Below are 23,022 nucleotides of genomic sequence, written 5' to 3' on the forward strand. Positions count from 1 at the left end.
CACAGTGTATTACACCAAAAAAACAACTCATGCAATCAACTTGACAGAAAAAGTTGATTTGGCTTTTTAGATGTTGAAAAACACTCAAATATATATATGTATGTATTGCTCAGGTACATTAATTCCATACAGCACATAAATTACATTCAGATAAAATCTTATTTTTGGAGTCCAAATTTGGATTTCTTGACATACACAAACACCCTCTTATTTCTTTAAGTGTTTCTTAGAACAGGGATTCTCCGAAGGTCCAATTTACTACAGAGTGTAGGTCCTACTCAAATCCAACACACCTGAACAAGCAAATCAAGGTCTTTCTAGAAAGTTACAGAAGGGAGTTTGATCAAGGTTGGAGCTAAAGGTTGAGAACCTCTGCTTTAGACCAATGGATTAGACCAACGGTGTCCAAATTTGCTCCTGAAGGGACACTTGTCCTGCAGAGTTTAGCTCCAACCCTAATTAAACACACCTGAACCTGATATTTAAGGTCTTCAGACTTACTAGAACAGGGGTGTCCAATCCTGCTCCTGGAGGGCTGGTGTCCTGCAAAGTTTAGCTTCAACCCCAATAAACACGCCTTAAGCAGCTAATCAGGCTCTTACTAGGCATACTAGAAACTTCAAGCAGGTGTGTTGATGCAAGTTGGAGCTAAACTCTGCAGGACACCGGCCCTCCAGGACCGAGTTTGGACACCCCTGTACTAGAAACTTCCAGGCAACTGTGTTGGAGCTGGTAGAAGCTAAACTCTGCAGGACGTTGGTCCTCCAGGGCCAGGACTGGACACCCCTGCTTTAGACGAAAGACAGCTTTACTGTCCATATTTGCACATTCATGTTGTATCAGACTTGCCGTTCCGAAGCACAGCTGCACATTTGCTCACAGGAACTCAAGAAATTAGAAAGTCTTCATTAGGTCATTGAGTTTGGCAAGCGAATCCTTTGCCTCAACATGGAATGATCTGCTGTTAAAAGAAGCTTCACTATTGAATTACACTCCCAGATCGCAAGATTTTACAGAAGCGTTCCCATTTAAGACTAGGCCTTACTTGTATGTTCCTGATTTTGCATGCTAGAAACAAGCATCAGAGAATCTATCCTGAGTGGTTTCCTCTCAGTTACTGCTTTTCAAATGGCTTCTTCTTGCTGATCTGAAGAGTGACCTGTCCGGTTGGCGTGTAGCTGCGGGTTTGTGCGGCAACCTGTGTTTTGAAGCTCTGCAGACCTCCTTCCTTTCCTCTCTGGACCTCGGACCAGTACGTCGGCTGGACTTCAAGCCTCGCAAAGCTACTGGTATGGCGTGAATAGTTGGATGAAGGTTGTCCCGTCACATGAATAGGTATGGTCTTCTCTCGCCTTGCCTGAGAGCTGCCGCTCGCCGATGAACCTGGACTAAACATGCTGGAAATGTGATCCTTGAAGGACCCAAAGAATCCCATGCGAGGCTTTGCTGGTGGCACCGGACGTACCACGTTCAACACAATGGGTTTGCCAACGACAGGCTCGTTAATTTCTCTCTGCAACACCGAGATCTCACTTGGTTTCTCGACGAGGACATGCTGGTCTGTACCGCTGCCAAATGTTTCCCCTTCCTGAGGGACGTAGTCCTCGAGATCTTCAAGAGTAAGAACTCGATTCCCATCAGTCAGCATTTTGCGGTCTTGAGCATCAAGTTCGTCATCTTCAGGTTCCACAACAATAGTTCCTTCATCATCTCCATCAGAGACACATGGGTCATCAATTTCTCCTGAGTATGTTGTCATATTGTCGACCTCTGAAGGTACTTCAGACACATTCTGTGCAATTTCCTCTTCATCCGTACCAGAAGAACCTTGCAGAGCCATTGCGGCACCCATTGCCTCCTCGAGTAACTTGTTGTTGGAGTTATTAGTGTTTGGATTGCCAGGTGGTGAGAACTTGCTGGGGGAAACGCCTCTTCTTCTTGGTAACTTGGGTGATTTGTTCACTTTATACTCGATTATCTCTTCGACTTCTACCCATCTTGGGTTCCTGGCCGTGGCACCCTCCGGCTCTGGAACGTACAGTGTCGGTACAGTCTTCCTGGCCAGGGTTCGTCTCTGTCTGGGCGGTTCGGGTGTGGACGTCTCTGAGCGGTGAGCTCCCATGGGCGATGGTCGTGGGGATGCATGCCGTTTCATACGGGTGTTCTTCACTACTGTGGTGATGGTCTCCTCACTTGAAGAGGAAAAAGCACATTAGAAGCACATTAAAAGCACCAGCTTCAGGTTGGTAAGTTTTTGAAAGAAGTCTCTTATGCTCACCAAGGCTGCATTTATTTGATCAAAAATACTGTAAAAACAGTAATGTGAAATATTATGATTAAAATAATTTTCTATGTTAATGTATATTAATATTTTATGTATTTCTGTAATAGAAAGACGAATTTTCAGCATCATTACTCCAGTCTTCAGTGTCACATAATCCTTCAGAAATCATTGCTCTGCTTAGTATTTTTCTGGAAACTAATATATTTTTTCAGGATTCTGCGATGAATAGAAAGTTCAAACGAACAGCATTTAATTAAAAATATTGTGTAACAATGTAAGTGCCTTACTGTCACTTTTGATCAATGTAATGCGTCCTTACTGAATAAAATTATTAACTTTTGAATAGTAGTGTATTCAATTTGTGCTTAGGTGTGTGTGTGTATATGAGACTTACATAATTATGGTTTTCTTCGGTATTTTCGTCTCTTGTTCCGTTACTAGTTGAAAAAACAATAAAAATGGTAAAAATTGTAACATCTTTTAAAAACATCAAATTATTTTCAGTTAACAAATTTCAGTCAAAGAGGTACAAACATGATGCTCAAATATGAAAAATACATTCCTAAATTCTAAATATAAGTGAATGCACTTTACAAAATATACTTTTCTTATTTTCTGGACCTGATAATTTCTAAAACCATCTTACATTAAAACCAATAAATAGTGTATCAGGATGTGTACTTTTTTTAATTTAATGCATTTTTAGTTTTCAGTAAGTAATGTCATAACCAGTGTTGGGGAAAGTTACTTTTAAAAGTAATGCATTACAATATTGCGTTACTTCCTAAAAAAGTAACGAATTACGTTACTTAGTTACTTTTTATTGAATGTAATGCGCTACTTTACTAGTTACTGAAAAAAAGTAATCTGATTATGTAACTCGCGTTACCCCCAACACTGGTCATAACAGATGCCACCCAGTTAAAAATCATTCCCATATATGTATTGACAGGCATCTCTTTTACCTTCTATACTGATGGCCTGATCTGCTCTACGTTCTCCCGCCATTGCCACAGCAGGAGTGATCAGCTGTGCCGCACACCTGGCACTGCCCAGACGGTTTGACAGCTGCAAATGAATAATATGATGATAAGGCTTATTTCCTTAGGGTTGGAGTAAAGTAAGAACTGAAAGGACTAATGTAACAATCTCCATACCTCACACTCATAGTGTCCAAGGTCTCGTTCTCCAGGGTTCTTGACAACTAGAACCAACACTCCACTGCGCGGTTCACTGTATGTTTGAAGCTTCTCCAGGTCTGTCAGTAGTTTACCATCCTTAAACCATCTGTCCAGGGAAATGGCATAGTTTAACATTAACTCAATTCATTATGAGTTAAAACTGTTGGGTTGTTGGAAGTTATTTATGGAATGCATTGATTTGAATATTATAATATGAATCACCCAGATCTTCTGGGCCATTTTGACTCATTATTTAAACATGGAAATAACATAAATGATAGTGTAAATGGAGTGACTACCTTATCTTGGGACTCGGTGCGCTCTGGATGGTGCAGGTGAACTGTGCATCTTCTCCTGGATAAAGGGTGGCATTCCGGATCTTATTCACAAAACGTGGAGGTACTGCAAAAGGTTAAATAAAAATGAGCAGGAATGAAATGGAGTAAAATCAGCTTTACTAAGTTGGAAACATCAGGTTGCTCACTCACCTTGCACAGTGATTTTGCCTAGTGTGCTGGCATTGCCCGCAGAGCTGGTGGCGAAGCACATGTATTGTCCTGAGTCGTCTGCTGTCATGTTGTCCAAAATGAGTGTGCAAGAGCCGTCTGGGTCCTCAATGATGATGTGATGAGGATCCGCTTCCACGGCACGCCCGTCTGTTTGTGAAACAGATGGATGAATTACTTTACTTCTAAGAAGACATCAAGAAGGGAAACACCTAAGATTTGGTTCCTTACCTTTGTACCAGGTGACCTGTGGTTTGGGGGCACCAGTGACCTTGCAGGCGAGCTTTACTGTCTGTCCGAGCTCTGCTGTACAGTCTGTCAACACCGCGTCAAAATCTGGAGGGCCTGTAACATAAGTAAAATGCTAAATATTAGGACTAGGGTTTATTTTTATTGTAGTATTTAAGAACATGACATTGTATTTAGGAGAACTGATATCTCTTAAAGGGATAGCTCACCCAAAAATGAAAATTCTGGCATTAATTACCCTCATGTTGTTCCAAACCCATAAGACCTTCGTTCATCTTCGGAACACAAATTAAGAAATTTTGATGGAATCTGAGAGCTCTCTGACCCTCCACAGACAGCAAGGATACTACCGCGATCAACGCACAGAAACGTAGCAAGGACATCGGTAAAATAATCCATGTGACATCAGGGGTTCAACCGTAATTTTACAAAGCTACGAGAATACTTTTTGTGCGCAAAGAAAACAATAATAACATAACTTATTCAACAATTCTTCTCCCCGAGTTACCGTCTTTCGCCATTTTGGAAAGTACCCCAGAACATAATCAGCATTGTTTACGTTCAGCACACGCGTGCTGTTTTTGTGTTCTGAAGATGAACGAAGGTTTTACGGGTTTGTAACGACATGAGGGTGAGTAATTAATGACAGAATTTTCATTTTTGGGTGAACTAACCCTTTAAAGGCACAATATGTAATTTTTGCCGCTAGAGGGCACGTATTCAAAATAAACAAATAGACAAAGGAGTAGTTTGATGACGCCGTGACTGAGTGTGGAATCATGGGAGTTGTCGTCCTCATCCCCACAGCCGATGCAATCCAACGGGACTCGGGCAGAAATCATGTTCATGGATGAGCTAATGATTTATTAACGTAGTAGAATGAAGCAGGGTGAGGCTGAACATTGGCAGGCGACAAAATGACACTATGGACACGGTCCGTGTCACTAGTTAAAATTGCTTATTTCTCTGGATTTAAACATTCTTCGAAACATTTGGGATAATGTAAGTAGACAAGTCAGCAAAATATATAACACTGTTCAAGTGGTTTTTGGATATTTTAATAAAAAAATCTTACATATTGTGCCTTTAAGTGGAGTGTGTTTTCTCTTTTTGCCTCTTGCTGCAGGAATGACGTATTTTTGTAGGCCAAAACCCATAAACAGCAGCATTTTTTAAATGTTTTTTTGGTTAAATGCCTGAAATAAGCTCAAGATATTTTCACATTTTATTCTATGACATAAAATACATCAGTAATTAAAAAAGTGATTTTTTTTTGTAAAGCTTTTACTGATCTTTAAAAAGGCAGTTGTGGCTAAATGGGACTACAGAAGGAGTTGAGGACATTAATCACACCAGACAGGTAAATTCATCTACACACTAGTCCACTTTTACAGCTTCACTGTGTTTATTATCATGCTATTGCAAACTATTCTAACTCAGACTTTCCAACATACAGATTTTAAACAAAGTTTAAAAGAGTTATTGGAAGCACAGTGGTGTTGTTCATTTTTAGCTTAACATTTTATTTTGGCAATTGTATTAGGCCAAATACAATTGCCAAAATAAAAACGTATTAATTTATGATAATAATCATGATGAACAAAATGTGTAAGATTCATAAACTTTTGTTGGTCCCAGAGCTTATTTTCTGCAATAATCCAGTTAGCAATGGAAAAATCCTTTTGGGTTTTTGTCAAGGGAACCAGGCTGATGCTAACATGCTATATCATGCTAATGCTGGAGACTTACTCCATGCTGGCATGCTGTAGCGCTGCTGAAGGTCACGGAGGTCGCGGAGCCATGAGTTCTTGATGACAACAGTCCGTGCCTGCAACGTGTATTTTCTCACGGAGTCCTCGCGCTCATGCCAGATCTCAAACGCTCTTTCATCACCCTCCACTGTCTCATTCACATCAATGTTTGTAAGCTAAAGAAAAAACACTATTTTATAATGCATTAGATTTTTATAAACAATATTATCATATAAGTGAAGCTATGTGGCAAACCAGTAATTAAGAAATCCCAGTGAAGACATTATTTGGCCATTTTAAATGATCAGCATTGGCCTTAGTACATTTTGTGTTAAATACAGTATGTGCATCACTTAATTTCTGTCATTTAAAAGCTTCTGCAAAGCTCCAACCTTCATCATACTCTTGAACACATATGCTTGGGTGTCTGTGTTCGTGTCTCTCTTCTGTTTGCAGATGACCACATGGTTTTTGAAGAGGAAAACGTGGCGGTGGTGACCTCTGGAAGATGTTCGAATTCCAGGAGCTCCTTCCCAAACAGTGAAGGGCCCCTGTAGAAAAATTCAGAACTTCATTTTACACTGTAATTTTAAAAGTTTTTAAATTTACTACAAATAGGTGAAACAGGTAAGACCTTAAATGGTGACATTTGAGTTAGGGATTGTACCTGTCTAATAGGTTCTCCCAGTGCCTCCAGATTGGCGGGGTAGTTCTCTATGAGAGAGACATGGTGTGTGTTTTCTGAGCGCTGGGAGAGGGATGACACCATGGCATAGGCCTGCTCCAACAAACAGCAGTTTTGACCGTTCCTCGCCTTGTTCCGGATCAGTTCCTAGATTAAAATCATGTGAAATTTGGAAATGTGTTGGTCACTTTCAAAAGTTAGTGAAAAGTTGTATCACATAATCCATAACACAATTTCTAAGCACATATTTATGTAAATATTTATTTGAAAGTGGAGATTGCCTACACCTAGACCTTGAATTGTGGTATTTATTATTATTTATTACCTTCAGTAAAGCTCTGTACTTCTGAATTCTCTCCGGTGGTCTCTGAAGGTAAGCGTTGATGCTTAGCACTGGACCCTCTGAGGGGTCAACATTTGCCAACTCCGAGACTGTATAATCCTAATGAAAAAATACATGAAACATGTTATGTTCTGTGTCTGAGTACCAAATTCTTTCAGTTTAAAGTAGTGCTGTCAAACGATTAATCACGATTAATCACATCCAAAATAAAAGTTTTTGTTTACATAATATGTGTGTGTACTGTGTATATTTATTATGTATATATAAATACACACACATACAGTATATATTTTGAAAATATTTCCATGTATATATTTATATTCATATAATTCATATTATATGCAAATATTTTAAATGTATAAACATAACATTTTTCTTAAATATATAAATGCATGTGTGTGTGTATTTATATATACATAATAAATATACACAGTACACACACATATTATGTAAACAAAAACTTTTATTTTGGATGCGATTAATCGCCATTAATCGTTTGACAGCACTAGACTTTAAAGACAAAAAAGATCAAATGTCGTTTTTTTCTAATGCAAATTTTATGCCCCCTGAAAACCAAAACTATACGTTCAATATTTTGTAAACCCACCTTGAAATATTGGTGCACTTCTTTCTCACTGATAACGGACTCAGCTTGCAATTGTCCAATGAGGTACTGCAAATATTTCTCAAACCCTTCAGAGTTTCTCAGGAAATGCATGGCAATGTCATCATCCGTGTCACAGTCACGCAGACCAGGCAGCAAAGTACTGAAAAACATTCAACCTCATTATGCATTTCGCTGTTGTCAGATTCCATATGTCAAGACTAACACATAAATGAAAACAATCCTTATACTCCTTAAAAATGAAAATAGTTGATGCAGAGTTGTAGAATTAACCATAATATTTGATTGTCTGAACTCTGTACCTGCTGTGGAAGGATTTCAAATCATTGATATTACGGAAGATGGTTTCCTTCTGGCTGGTGATTTCAGATGGTGTGCTCTCTTCATCCACACGCTTCAGATGGTGTGATGTGAAGAACTCTATCTCCTTCAGAAACTCAGTTTCTGTGCTAATCAGCTCCTGGACGAGTAGACTAGATACAAGTGAAACCCAGGTAGAATTACTAAAGTAGTACAAAATAAAATGCACATTGCACTTTTAATAAAATGTCCAAATTTACCAGAGTTTTTTCTTGTACTCTGTCTCTGTGACTTCTTCTCTGGTGGTCTCTGGGAGGTCTGCAACTTCTGCAGACAGCTACAACACAACCATTCCATCATCAGTGAGAAATTATAAGATGCACAAGCAAATGCACAAATGTTTAAAATCAATATTTCACCACTATATGACCAGTTATCCATTTTGAATGATCCTAAACTGACCTTCAGTCTTTTGTCGAGATATGCAGGCGAGACCCATCCCTGGCGAGATGGATTGGATTTGGTGGGCTTGGTGCGGACCAGCCATTTAAGTGGGTGGGCAGAATCCAGAACCTCCACATACTGACCCTCTTTCAGAGCGATGACATCTTTGCTGACTCCCATGGGGTTGTAGTCAGCGATCACCACATAGATATCAAACATCTGCACAGATTCATTGAGACAACAGAGCATTTGGAAAAGGTGACTTGCCCTCTTCACCCTTTAGAATATGAGAAAGCTCTGGATTCTGCTTTTAAATATCCTTCTGTGAACTGAAGATTAACCAGATGCTTAACTTACCTAAAACATAATATGAACTACAGAATTATGATACTAACATTACACGTCTATTTATTTTCAATAACTGGTAAATGAATGTATTAAAAAATTGTCTGAAAATTCTTATGTGAACAGAATAGCAACAGGTTTGACACAATACATTAGTTATAATATTAAAATGACTTTGCTGATGACACTGAGAATGTGTTATTTCTAATACCTCTCCCCTGGCATCTCCTTCATCTGACTCAGATGATGAGTCTGCGATCAGAGATGGAGGGCGTGATCGGCCGTGATATGGAGATGGGGACGGTGTTTTTGTTTCATCATCGCTGTCAGCTCCTGGGACACGTAATGAAGCTTGAGGCAGACAGGGACCAAAAGGATAGAGGAAGAAAGAGGTATCGTGTCAATTAATTATGGCCACAACAATATTTAAGTATCATGTCTGACAGCATGGGCTTTAGCATCACATTTGCATAGGACTTCAAAACATTTGCTCAGATTACGGAATTCAGTTAAAAAGTCAGCAGATGCATATTCAGAATGTAATTTGAAAATATAAATCTGGATATGAAATTTGAATGATAATAATAATAGTAATAATAAATAGCAAAAATAGGTACCCCAAATTTTATATTGTAAGCAAACATTTCTTTTTTGTCAAAAAGAAAAAAAAAACTTATGTACTTCAGAATTTGGTTTAAATGGTCTTCATTATATAAACTTGATATAGGCCTAATATTAACAACCTTAGCAATGGTGTTTGTGTGGTAATTTAGACATGATATATCTTTACAACAGTTGTTCCCCAACTGCAGCACGCGGACATATGGGGGTCTTAAAAAATAATAATAAAATATAATAATTTTAAGAGTTTATTTCTTTATAAAATATACATATTTGACATTTGCTGCTAGCTGATGTGAGTCGTCAGTGTTACTAAAGTAAACAGTTTAATGTAACAAACACTACTGCCGTTCGAAGAATCGCCTGCGTACATTTAAATCTTGCGATGACAGATGCTTCCGCTGTGAAAGCCGCCGTTTTTAAAAATATCGCGAATTGACTGAACAGACTTTTAAGGCTACGGTAACCTCCGTACTAAAACTATCGCAAAAACGTGCATTTGCTTAAAAGTCAGACAGCCCGAAAAGATACAAAATGGTGGTAATATGGATTTGCAAATTATCTCTCCAAAATGGATGCATCCATTGGAGAGATAATTTGCAAATCCATATTACCACCATTTTGTATCTTTTCGGGCTGTCTGACTTTTGAATGATTTATGAGGAAAACTGTCCCAGTTTCGATGACCTAAACTAAAGAGAAGGTAAGCAGCAATAATCGTTTGTATTTAGCCTACAATTCAAATGTGTAAGTATCTTAGCTTCCAATAAGTGTAAATTGGTTTATTACCTGTTAAATGTGATTGTGTTTCAAGCTATTATCATATTTAGGCGAGATAGGGTGGTGGGGGTCCATGATAAATTGATGGGTCCATGATAATAATTTGAATAAGACCTAAAGATTGATGGTAGTTTGAAAAGTTTGGGATCCACTGGACTTAAAATACAGTTTCTAAATAAGAGGCAATAGAATTGTGTTATTTTACAAACTAAAGTTCATTCATTCATCCATTGATCATTTTGAGCATATTTTAGAGAATATTCACCAGACAAGCTTTTTCCATTGCTTTTGTAGAAGCAGAGAAATGATGCAAAACAAGTTACAAAAAAATGCATATATTTGACAATGATTTGAGCTCACTACTTGTAAGGTCCACTATCAGTTACTTTTTAATCATCTGTGACTCAGGATATAATAACTAATACTGTACTTTATTATATTTCTCCTGTGATTTAACATGCACTATATCATGCTTGTGCAAAAATAAAATTGTGCCCACACAAACACTAATGTAGGCCTATTGCTCATGCGTTCATCCATTTTCTTTGTATATACTGAAACAGAGACACCTTGAAAGTGTAAAAATGAGACCGTCTGCATCCACTGAATTTCAGAATGTCCAGTTTATTTTGAATTGTGACAAATGGCCCTTATTTTAAAGAACCATGACTTTATTACCACTAGGCAATACTTGAAGCATTTTTAACATTATTAAAGATCTTAAATTTATGCCTTTTTTAAAAAAGGTTGAGAGCCAAAGAAACAAGCAAAGTGATTAACAACAGCATAGCCTCATGGAGAACAAGTCAAGGTTCTGGTGTGTTACACTGGAGGTTCTGCGGATACATACTGGTTACTTTGGGCCAAGATTTCATCCACTGGAGCACTTGACGGTTCTGTAAGCTGTCTGAACAAATCAATGCTTCAATGAGAATGTGAGTGAATAGAGGGATGAGAGGATGGATGGATAGTTTGATGGATAGACAAAAGAATGGAGTCAGTGAGCTGTGTAGGAATTGAGGAATCCAGAGATACGTATTTTTTGTTTTAATTTTTTTAAATATAAAACAGAAGGGAAGTTAAGGAATCTACACAGAATGTGTTCATTAAAAATTTCCAGAGTATAATTAATTATTTAAAACAGTGAATTTGCGACAGGTGTACTCCATTTCAGTACTCAGTACATCCTGTGGCATAAATTCAAACATCTGAGCACACACTAAACTCATTCAAAAACAGTGCACACTGTTTTGCGTGAATATTAGGATGCATCTGCTGAAAAAGACTACATTAGCAAGATAAATAGTTATTAATAGTGCAAAATGACAAAATTTACAAATCAAGAAGGCTAATTTAATAAAAGTTAGTACAGTATAAATAGTACATATATTTATACATGTTGTAATTCAGTCCGGCAGTGCAGATTCTAAAAATATTTTGCTCTATATTATTGACTGAAAAAAGCAAAAAAAAAAAAAAGTTTTCTCTTCCCTTGAGTAATCCTGGCAAATACCCTTTCTGTGATTTGGGTTGTGAGTTTTTTTAAGAACTCCTCTGTACCCACTTCACCCAAGGAAGGTAGTTTGATCTCTCCTGAGATGTGATCACAGTAATCATTTGTATTGTTGCAGAGTATTTGACAAATACATGATCATGGCAGTCGCTCACTCTGATATAATCTGACAGTGCATTGATAGTAAACAAAAGTAGTTCAAAAAATAATAAAAATAGAACATCAATATCAAATATTCACCTTTGCCCTCTTCCTCCGGTGGGCTGATAGTAATTCCCAGAACCCTGGAGAAAAAAAAACATTCTAAATCTCTAAAACTTTAAAATGTTTAGATGAATAAAAGTATCTAAACTGACAGCTGTAAGCTTTTATATTTAAACTTACTCTGGCCCCACTTTCTTTTGCTCTGGTGCTGTTGGACAGAAAAGTAAGCATGGTGAAAAGACTACACATACAGTACCAGCCAAAATCTTGGTAAAATACTATTTAAAAGTCACATGATTCTGACATCACTACGGTCAATAACTGAACCATGAGTTCCTGACCTGTCTCTACATCCAGTCGGGCTGTGTTGACTGACTGTCCAGCACGGTTGGTGGCGATGCAAGTGTACAAGCCGCCATGTTTTTTTTCCACTTCCATGAGGATGAGACTATGTTGACGGCCAGAGCTGGCCACCTTGTAACCTGGTGTGTCTGCCTTTATCCACAGAACATCCTTATCTGACACTTCCTTTAACCAGTTTACAGATGGGGTTGGGGAGCCTTTGGAAGACAGTAACTTAGTTTTACATATTTCACCTTTTGTAATATGCAACTGAACGTTATGCTTAATACTTTTGTCTACTTCTCAAAATTGCATCTAAAGTAATTTTCTTGGTATTTAATTTATTGTGGTAACACACCATACCTTCCACTTTGACTGACAGCGTTATACTTGCTCCCTGTTTCACCTTCTTGTTGCTGAACCTCTCCAGGAAGCGTGGTGGCACAAGTGGCACCTTTGAATCTATTTGTGGAAAAACACAAGTGGCGTAGCAAATTACATGCATGCATAATCTTTCATATCAATACTTTAAATTTCAAAACGCATTTGCATCTTACATCATGTGGAACAATGATTCATAACGTGCTGTATGCAAGATAGATGCTTACCTCTCATTCGTCCCTGTTCAGGTGCGGGGCGCTCTCCAGGAGCTAATTAGTGAAAGTAAACAAAGAAACAAACAGAAAAACATTTTAGAATTTATTTAGCACATTTAATTTGGAGAACAATTTTACTGTAATTATGATTAATAATTGATCATTTCAACGCACTTCCATTTCCTGTCACAGTCTTACAAAGACCCTATGCAAGCGACATATAAAAAGAGTTAAAGTATCAAAGGAACACTTACCCAGTACATTCAGTCGTGCCGAAGAGTAGGCAGAGCCAGCTATATTGCTAATATATGCTGAGTATTCTCCGGTGTCCTCGCACTTAACATCTAAAATCTCAAGATTGTGCTGATCTTGCTCGGTCGATAGTACAATTCTGCTGGAGGCTTGGAGTGGGATGCCATCCTTAAACCAGTAAACCCTTGGTGTGGGAAATCCTGCAGAAAGGCATTGAACATGAAATTACATTTGCCACCCATTTTACATCTGCAAATGCAACAGCTGAAAATTACAGTAGACTTAGATGCAAAACAATGTGCATGTTTATTAGGAATATAAACAAGTTCATAACAAATAGACCAGATACAAAGAAGGATTAAGGACATTAATGTCATCATTATGGTTAGAGCAACTAGAGTTGAATAGATACAACAGGTGCAGATGCAAAAAAGGAAACACTTGGAATAAATAGTGCATAATTAATCAGAATACAGATTAAATAGAATCTGAATTGAAAGAGAATTTGCATTCATGGGGGAAAAAAAACATAGCTGACCTTTGACCTTGACACTCATTTTGGCAATGGGTGCTCCGGGACTGAGGAATAAATCATGTAACTCATCCACAACTTGAGGAAGCTGCTCGTCCTCTGCCACCGACTCAAAAGCCTCTGTGTCCCTGTGCTCTGAGCTAAAAGAGCAACCCAAACACAAGCAGAAGCCAATTTAGAACTAGCATGAAATTTAAATCAGAGGTTTGTTTTGGCAGGATCTGAGCAAAATCTATTTTATCCTTGTAGTACTGACATAAAAACGTCATAAAAATCACTTTAAATTAAATGACTGAACCTTACCTAGACACATAACCTTTAGCACTGACAAAGGAAGATGTCTCTGTGGCATCGGCTGCTGTGTCATAGTCTGAGCTGCAAGACACTTTAAAGATACACAAGACTGAATCAATAATCAAACAACACGAGTCTTGAAATCTTGAGTCTTTAAGAATAGTATAAAATAAATGTCCAAAAACAAAAATTGTCACCATTTACTAATACTTAATATTCAAACAACAAATTAACAAAAATGAAGAAAACAGATGAAAGGATCTTTAATTAGTTCTCAATATCAAAATACATATAAATATCAAAAGCATTCATCTTAAGTATGTTGAGAATGTAGGTGCATTTTTAGGCCTTCTAGACACAAACAATAACAATGATAAAACACATGCAGTCACATTCTTACACTTCACAGATGCACCAGTAAAAGAAAGTGCCATCTTTGCTAAAACATTTCAATCTGGAACACCATTTTGCTTTCTTGTCTACATTTGTAAGTTTTGGGTTTTGATTAACACTTTCTTTTAACAGTGTACTCACTGTCCACCCTCAGCTCAGCCTTGCTGGAGGCGATGCCACTGTCATTTTCAGCCATGCATCGGTACACGCCCATGTCTGCGGGCAGCACAGCTGTGATGATCAGCTGGTGATGGCCTTCCTGGTCTTCATTGATCATGTAGTGGTCGTTTTCCTCCAACATCTTTCCATCCTTGAACCATCTCACAGTGGGAGGGGGGTTGCCGACAATTACACAGTCAAAACTGACTGGAAACCCATCAGGAACATCTTGGCTACGGAGCTCCGTCAGGAAGACGGGGGCCGCTGGGAGGTTGGTAGGCGATTAAGAGAACAGGGAAGAGCAAACAAAACCGAAAAGAACAAATCATAGCAATTTTTTTTTGAGGAGAAATGCTGAACCAGGCGAAAACATGACATGCCATCACTTTAAGATCCAAAACAAGCAAGTCGCAACATTTCTGGTACATTTCAAAAGTGCTGCTCTATAATGACAAACAAAATCCAGCACTGAATCATGCAACTTTATGAAGAACCAAACAACAGCAGCAAAAACATTTATAGTAGAACCACATGGAAGAAGTGTCATACCAGGGGCTCCTGTCATGAAAGCAGGCATCGGTCGGTCCTGAGTTGGGGTTTGGGAGCCATCTTGGGAGAGACCCATCTTTGTGATACGCAGCTCTACCTTAGCACCTGCCACTGCTATGATGGCCATTTCGATTGGCACTCCTTGATAAGTAAACATTACCTGGAAGCGCTGGGAAGCTACTTGAGCTTCTGCACGATTATCAAAACGGATGTAGATATACTGATCGTCTTCCCGGTAAGACTGTAAGTCCGGTGGCAGTAAATCTCCTTCATCCGCACTAACAAAAGGTTCCTCTTCCACATCTGGAGGGAGGCGAGTACGAAGAAGTCGCCGTAATCGTTTACTTGCTTGCCGTAAAGTCTCATCCAGCTCACTCCCTGAGGAGCTCTCAGCTTCGCTATCTGCACTGTAGCCTAGAGTGAGTGGGCGTCGCCCAGAAGATTCCCGCATGGACCCTACAGTGACTTTGCCACTATGGGTGGAAACACCAAACTTATTGGTTACTTCACAAGTATATACACCTGTGTCTTTGGTTGTGGCAGCTGTCACTACTAGAGAACAGGTGCCATCATTATAGATGTCAATATGGTGGTGCTTGCCATCTGTTAAGGGTTCACCATCTTTCAGCCAGCGAACTTTATCCGGCTTACCCTCCACAATGCACTCGAGATGAATTGTCCCATTGGGCTCCTTAGTTTGATCCTTAAATACTTCTTTGAAGACTGGTCGCATGTCCTTCCTGGCTTTATAACCTTTGAAGGCTGCCTGAATCTTGACAACAGCCTCTTGCAACTCATCCCCTTTCTGAGCTTCCATGAGGGGTTCCACAGATGTCTTTGTAACAGATTGCTCTGTCATCTGGAAGTGCTCATACAGTTTCTTGGAGGCAATAGTCTCAGTGTGACTTTCCACAGTCATAGAGGACTTGCTGCTTTTCTTTAGGTAAGACACCAAGCTTGTTGTCCCACTGAGAGATTCCTCATCAGAACTTGTATAGAGATTAGGCTCCCCTGTGATCTTGGGAGTTGGTTCAACAGGTCTCACTTCCTTTTCAGGTACTTTTCCTTCTTTGCTCTGGGCTTTTTCTTTTCCATCTTCTTCTGGCAACTCTGAAATTGAATCTAATGTGGGTTCCCGACTCATTCTCCTCTTCTTGGCCACTGCATCCCATAGAGCATGTAAATCTCCCTCAGAAGCAGCCTCAGGAGGCAGTTTGGGCTGGCTGCCCGCATCCTGAGAAAGTGTTGTGTCATCTCCTGTAATCAGGGAGCCATCATAAATCTTACTCATGCATATGATAACATTTTTATGTTGGAAAAATTATATTAAATATATCAACAATCTATCTTTGCAACAGCAATTTGACTGCAAATAAACTCAGGTAAATTGTGAATAATACACAAATTCGAATAAAGTTTATCACTGAAACAAACAGAACTAAAAAAAAAAGAAGTGAAAAACATGAAAAGAAAAAACACTGAAATGTAATGTAACGGTTGTAGTAACATTTACAAATATTTAGTACTTGTTGCAGAAAACACTATTTTGACATTGCAGTCTTATTGAAGTTGGAATGAGACAGGAAAAAGATATTTGGAGACTGTAATCTCATAATGAAGAAAATCATGAAATGGCAAAGTTCCAAACACTATGACCAAGACACACACAAATGATTATTTCCACATATGTGACCCTGGACCACAAAACCAGTCATAAGGGTCAATTTTTTAAATTGAGATTTATACACCATCTCAAAGCTGAATAAATAAGCTTTCCATTGATGTATGGTTTGTACATAGGACAATATATTGTATTGTCAATATATATACAGTTATGTAGTTATGTATATATATATTGTATATATTGTATATATATATTGTGACGAGCGTCCCGAAGCTTCATCAGCGTCGCCCTGGAAACAAGCGAGGAACACCTGCCCGTCCTCGTCACAGGCTGATCGGTCACAGCTGCAGCTCATCAGGCGGTGGCTACATAAGCCATGCAAGCCCTGCCACCTTGGAGACACTTCTCCATGAGACTGAGCATTAATTCGCCCTCTCATTTCTCCCACAGACATCAGCGTATGACCGACCAGCCCCACAGGAGCACAGCACGGACCCACTGCACTGGGAAGAAGGACGAGAGCACTCACGGCACCGGAGCACCCACTTGGACCTTTTTCTTACTCACCCCCTTGTAAATAAATCCACCCTCCGGGGCATTTATTGAGCCATCCTTGTTGTGTGATTCTTCACCCCGTGACAATATATATACAGTTTGTACATTGTACATAGGACAATATTTGACCGAGATACAACTATTTGAAAATCTGGAATCTGAGGGAGGTTGACAAAAAACAACAATAGTAAGTTAGATGTGAGGTTAAGCAAAGTAAAGTACCTTCGAGGTTGAGGTTGATTGAAGTCATTGCCTCTTCTGAGGCTACACAATAATAGACACCCTGATCTGTAGACTGGAAATCCTTTATGAGCAAAACTTGGCTCTTTCCTTCTGTTACCATTTGGTACTTGACCCCAACATCTATCTCTCTGTTGTCCTTTAGCCATGTGACTGACTTGCTCTCTGTAGAAAGTTCACACTCTAAACGAACCATCTTTCCTTTTTGGATCTTAGAGCTGCTTAACATTTTGGTCATGGTCACTTGTGCATCTGAAGATCCAATGTTCATTCAAAGAACAGTTGAAGAAATGTAGCAATAATTCAACAAGAACAAATACAAAACACAACAAATAAAATACAACAAATACAAAATACACTTGTTTAGAGTATAGTGTTCTACTACTACTGTAGCATCTAGGGTAGAGTTCTTCACTCCTGGTCCTAGAGAGCCACTTTCCTTCTGAGTTTAGTTCCAGTTGTAATTAAGGTTTTTGGGTTTATTTTAAAGCTATAGCCAGGTGTGATGGAGCACAGCTGAAACTAAACTCTGCAAGAAAGTAGCTCTCCAGGACCAGGAGTGAGGAACCCCAAACTACTGCAGAATAGCAAGCCTTCTATATGGACTCATGGAGGCAGTTTGGTTAGATGAAAAAACAATGTACTCACAATGTACTCTATAAGGTTGCTTTCAACAAATTGGTTATTTCAGCAAGTATCCACTTACCAAGTGTCACAGTTTGAGGCAGCTGGACAGGCTCTCCAAAACCAGCACGGTTGATGGCTGCCACTCTGAACCTGTAACCTTCCCCCGGTATGAGGTTTTCAACCAGAAATTCAGTGTTGCATACTGGTTCTGAGTGGCAGGGCAGCCAGAGGACACTGTCCACTAGACGCATTTCCACACGGTAACCACTGATTGGGCTTCCTCCATCACTTAGGGGCGTGAACCAAGATAAGGTGACAAACGTTGGACCTTTAATAACCAGCTCTGGGTCTTCAGGGGGATCAGGCACAGCTATAAATAACCAGATAAAATGTAAAAAACAAATGTTATAAGCATAATAGCAGAAATGATAATGAATGAGGTACAAATGAAGACCCTTACATATTGTGATGAGTTTGGCAATTGATAAGGCATCCCGGGCTGCAAATGTGATTTCCTGTGTGGGCTGAGCCTGGGCTTTTTTCAAAATTAGGCTGTAGGAAGAGCCACTGGCTCTCATGGCCCATTGGTCATTACATTTTAGCTCAACACCATTTGCATACCAAGTCCCTTCACTCTCAGGCACAGCTTCATTCAAAACACAAGTGAACTCAACTTGTTCTCCTGCAATGGCGGTCTTATCTTCCAAAGGCTTGACCACCTCCAGTTGCCAAGCTGTACAGAACAAATCCATAACATTTAAATACATTTACATTTATGCATTTAGCATCATATTTAATATATTATAAAACGGGAGCATGAAACTACAGCATAATAGTAAATAAATAAAGCTATACCATATATAAGATAGAAAATTAACTGCATCATTATTCAAAATATAGACATGACCTATAAAACTAGAGCAGTCATTTTTCTTTAATAAAATATGATGTAATACCTTACATCATCTGATGTAATACCATACATCTATCTAAATTTAATGCTAATACTACAGAAATGACGTACCTTTGACAGACAGAAGAGCAGTAGTTGATGAAGTGCCAGCTTGGAATGTAACCCTTGTGTTTTCACAAGGATGCAAGTTCTTTAAAAGCAGAAGATGGCGTCTGCCACTCTCAAAGGAAACAATCTCCACGTTTGCGGACTCCTTTACATGCTTGCCATCGATTAACCACTGGCAGTCTTTGTTTTCAGGACGAGACAAGGAGCATTCAAAAAGTGCTTCCCCGCCATTAATGGTCTCCACATTACTCAGCTCTTGAAGAATGTCAATTGGTTTAGCTGTAAGAGAGAGACAATGCCTGAAAAAACACTGGCTTTATACACGCCAAAACAAGTCCCTGTAGTACTCAATGACTTTGACTGGCCTTGAATTAAAAATAACTTCTGAACTAACAGTTACTGAATCCTGCACAATCACACTCAATTAAAATTTCTTCCAACATTTCACTAGCATATACAGTAGCATCCAGCATTGAGTAGCGTAAGAAGCATGATGGTTACTGCATAGCCAGCCAGATGATGATGATGTTGCTAAAAACAGCAATTTTGGAGTAAAAAAAAAGGACCAAAAAATCCCAGTATTCCAGTAAAACCCTTTGTGGTAAGCCCTTACTTGTGCAACTTACAACTTAATATTTCTCAAAGTCTTTGCGAGTCTTAAAATGAGTCTTTGTGATGATCCAGCTTTGAGTTATGGATGACACACAGATTCTCTTCGCCGACAGGTGTGCTCACCTTGCACCCTGAGATGTGCCACAACAGAGGTTCCTTCTGCCTCACAGGAGTACATCCCCCCATCCTGGGGCTCCACACAGCTAATGTACAACCGCGCAACAGTCCAGTCCTGTTCCACTATCACCCTGCGACCGTCTGCTTGCACAGGTATGCTGTTTTGCTTCCATACGGCCTTGACTGGCCGGGAGTACTGACAGATGAACTCTGCAGGCTGGTTTTCTGCTACATGTTGGTCCTCCATGGCACTGACCACCTCCACATTGGGATCTATAGAGGGTTGGTGGTGGGGATAAGTAATATTCACAAGACCCCAGTGCACTTTGAAGTAGAGTTCTTCACCTCAAGCCTCTTTCAGGTTTTGGGTGGTATTTAATGCAATTTAAAACTAAAATATACAGTAAGCCTGGTACTTTATTCAGTTTAAAACAACAGCCTTTACAACCTCATAATCTAAGTCAGTTCTGTAGCTGTTTCTTTTTCTTTCACATTGAAATGTACATGGTAAGTGTAACATCTTTTTTTGCTTCTCTACTCCAAACTGACCAAGGACATGGTCAATTACAACCAACACATGCCTAGTTGCAGTGTCAAGTCAAACTAAGGCCAATTAATAGAAAAAGTACATGCAGCACAAACAAACAATGAAGACTGATGAGTGTACAATTATCTGATTTAGAGTGCATCCAAAACCATTATTGTTTGCTCTGAATTTTTGGGCAAAAGGTTGCTTGCACAATTTCACTTAGATGCTTTGGTGCATCCACTAGGGCTTTCAGTTTTATATATTAATTTTACCTCAAGCAGATTAACAAACTGAAATTAATAAAATGTAAAATGGATAGCTGGAGAAGTGATAGGCTGTATGTCAAATAATATGCAAAAAGCAGACAAACAATATATTGACTTCTACAGACACTTTTTTTGTGATAAAATCTTGTTTTTGAATTTAAATAATCTGAATGATTAATTTAGGACTTTTCTCAGCATATTTTTAACATGATTAATTTAGATTAATTAATATGAATAGCATGCTTTTTTATGGAAGGGCCAGTAAAAAAATTCTGGGCATGTAAAAATCTGAACCCCTGGCCTGACTGTGCCAGTAGTAAAAATCGTTGTATTGAGCCCTGCTCCATATACAAGCTCAAAATCAGTGTGCTAATTTAATAATTAGTATGCCAATTTTGTAAGTAATTAGCAAGCCGTGATACTGCAACCAAATCCAGTTTTAGGTTAGAAATACATGGCACATGGACTACATGCATCCATGAATTTTCATTAAAATGTTTTTTTTTTGTTTTTTTTTTCAACCCATCTTACTGTATATTTTGCCTAACAGTAAAGGGTCTAACAAAAAGATTCAATTCTAGGCATGGGTAACCGTAAAAGAGAATAAAGTAAATAAAATCCTGTTCTGTCAGGATTGCATTATTGAGCACTTAACCAAAGGACTCTCCAGGGTAGTCTGTGTAAAGACACTTTAAATTTAGAGTATTATTAATATGGATAAGTAATTCAGTAATATGAGTATACAAGTCTGAAGAACACAAACAGTACTGAACTACTTCAAGGACAGATTAAGACACAATTCAAGATTTATGGTCTAACTGTAGCCGTTAAAAAGAGGTCAAGGCAACCTAAATGCTTCACAGAATGAGTAACCGACTTTTAGATTTAGGAAATTCATGGACACAGTATTAGTCCAGTGCTATTCAAAATTTTAAGCTTCTACATTTCTGTGCTGCCAAGTACTGCCAAGCTCCACTGCATTTGGTACCTTTCACTAACAGCTTGGCGGAGGATGTCAGGCCACCTGTTTTGAACAGGACTGTACCCGAATCATTGGGAGAAAGGTTCCTTAGGGTTAGAGTGTGGACATGGTCTTCACCCACACTTATTTCACTGAAGGTACTGTTCTCCAAACGAGTGCCGTCTAGCCACCACTGAACTCTGCCTTTGGCATGGCGAGAGAGCTGGCAGGAGAAAATTGCCTGTTCGCCCACAAACACATCTGTATTCTTTATACCCGACACTATGAGAACCTCAGCCTCTGCAGAGACCAGACACAGAAACCCTTAGATAACCAGTGTCTAAAAACACTCATACATTGAGGATGCTTCAAAAACATAATGTGAATCTTATGAGGACGTAATGACAAAAAGCTACAGATTTGAAATAACCTCCAGCCCGAGAAAAATCTGTTTGCTCTACAACAGAAATTTTTATAACTAAAATATAGATTGCAAATGATTTAACAATGCTATTTGATACCTTGCACAGTGACTGATGCTGTGGTCAACTGGTCTCCAGCATCACAAGTGTAGTAGCCATTGTCCTCTGGTTCCAGATCATGGACATGGAGCTCCAGCACACACCCTTCCTTTTTCATCTCAAATTTCTTACTGGGTTGGAGCACCACTCCACCCTTTCTCCACGCTACACTTTTAACCGGCTTAGAAAGCTCACAGCGCAAGGTGATACTATCTCCCTCTATTGCATTCTGGTTGTCTAACTCCTTCCGGAAATATGCAGGTTGACCTGATGATGGATAAGAAAAGAAGTTAAAAGAATGTAAATGTCAGATTTTAAACAGCTGCTGATATCCGTGAGGGTATCAAAATCTTCTTTGTTCCACAAGAGAGGCAGTTATAAAGAAAAGAAAACCAGAACGGGTCTTCTTGAAACCCATTTGTGTTCACTTTATCTTCAGGCATGTTGATAAAATGAAAACAAAAAAGTCACAGGCCTACAAACCCGTTTACCTTTAACAGTAAGGGTGGCACAGCTTTCTGCATCTTTGGTTTTGCATGTATACAACCCTGCATCTCCTTCCTCCACTCTAAGGATGCGGAGCTGATGGACGGCTCTATCCTTGTAGAGCAGATACCGCCCCCCTGCCTTTATCATCGCTTCATCTTTGTACCAGGTGACAGAGGCCTCAGGGTCAGAAGTCATGCAGGACAGTGTGACTGTTTGACCCTCTTTGGTAGTTAAGTCCAGAGGCTTCTCTAAGAATACGACTATGGACAGGAGAAACCCAAACCCAAGTGCTGTCACATCATAATGTCTGCCTGAAGACTCTGAAACTTAGACACTTGAAGCAATTGAACATATACTGTGGTACATTAAAAGAGCTTTACTGAGTGAGAAACTTCTGTTTTAACAGCTATGGGCAGGAAATAGACAAAAGACTATGTCAGAACCAAAAATGTATGAAAAAAATCATCTTTCTCAAAAAAAAAAAAAAAAAAAATTTTTGGAGTGAAGCTGTA

The 23,022-nt window shown here is 39.0% G+C and overlaps 1 protein-coding gene across 1 annotated transcript in view; it reads right to left on the reverse strand.

The window, feature by feature from the left end:
- Positions 1-730: 730 nt before the first annotated feature.
- Positions 731-23,022, reverse strand: part of LOC107667194 (obscurin-like) — a 48,618-nt gene continuing 26,326 nt past the window's right edge. Inside the window, exons 39-73 of the mRNA XM_016458796.1 lie at positions 22,513-22,770; positions 22,022-22,288; positions 21,528-21,800; positions 19,751-20,017; positions 19,019-19,294; positions 18,455-18,727; positions 18,074-18,364; positions 17,350-17,619; positions 14,949-16,205; positions 14,382-14,663; positions 13,857-13,938; positions 13,560-13,693; positions 13,024-13,221; positions 12,782-12,823; positions 12,537-12,635; positions 12,173-12,391; positions 12,012-12,039; positions 11,868-11,911; positions 11,612-11,707; positions 8,925-9,070; positions 8,387-8,587; positions 8,185-8,261; positions 7,927-8,097; positions 7,607-7,766; positions 6,982-7,098; positions 6,639-6,803; positions 6,364-6,522; positions 5,970-6,147; positions 4,203-4,316; positions 3,954-4,121; positions 3,765-3,867; positions 3,442-3,571; positions 3,250-3,352; positions 2,679-2,721; positions 731-2,192 (exon numbers count right to left, since the gene is read on the reverse strand). Coding sequence (XP_016314282.1) covers positions 1,115-2,192; positions 2,679-2,721; positions 3,250-3,352; positions 3,442-3,571; positions 3,765-3,867; positions 3,954-4,121; positions 4,203-4,316; positions 5,970-6,147; positions 6,364-6,522; positions 6,639-6,803; positions 6,982-7,098; positions 7,607-7,766; positions 7,927-8,097; positions 8,185-8,261; positions 8,387-8,587; positions 8,925-9,070; positions 11,612-11,707; positions 11,868-11,911; positions 12,012-12,039; positions 12,173-12,391; positions 12,537-12,635; positions 12,782-12,823; positions 13,024-13,221; positions 13,560-13,693; positions 13,857-13,938; positions 14,382-14,663; positions 14,949-16,205; positions 17,350-17,619; positions 18,074-18,364; positions 18,455-18,727; positions 19,019-19,294; positions 19,751-20,017; positions 21,528-21,800; positions 22,022-22,288; positions 22,513-22,770 — 7,769 coding nt within the window. The 3' untranslated portion in view covers positions 731-1,114. The remainder of the gene's footprint in view (positions 2,193-2,678; positions 2,722-3,249; positions 3,353-3,441; positions 3,572-3,764; positions 3,868-3,953; positions 4,122-4,202; positions 4,317-5,969; positions 6,148-6,363; positions 6,523-6,638; positions 6,804-6,981; positions 7,099-7,606; positions 7,767-7,926; positions 8,098-8,184; positions 8,262-8,386; positions 8,588-8,924; positions 9,071-11,611; positions 11,708-11,867; positions 11,912-12,011; positions 12,040-12,172; positions 12,392-12,536; positions 12,636-12,781; positions 12,824-13,023; positions 13,222-13,559; positions 13,694-13,856; positions 13,939-14,381; positions 14,664-14,948; positions 16,206-17,349; positions 17,620-18,073; positions 18,365-18,454; positions 18,728-19,018; positions 19,295-19,750; positions 20,018-21,527; positions 21,801-22,021; positions 22,289-22,512; positions 22,771-23,022) is intronic.

Source organism: Sinocyclocheilus anshuiensis, unplaced genomic scaffold, assembly GCF_001515605.1.
Source record: "Sinocyclocheilus anshuiensis isolate Anshui unplaced genomic scaffold, SAMN03320099.WGS_v1.1 scaffold415, whole genome shotgun sequence".
NCBI lineage: Eukaryota > Metazoa > Chordata > Actinopteri > Cypriniformes > Cyprinidae > Sinocyclocheilus > Sinocyclocheilus anshuiensis.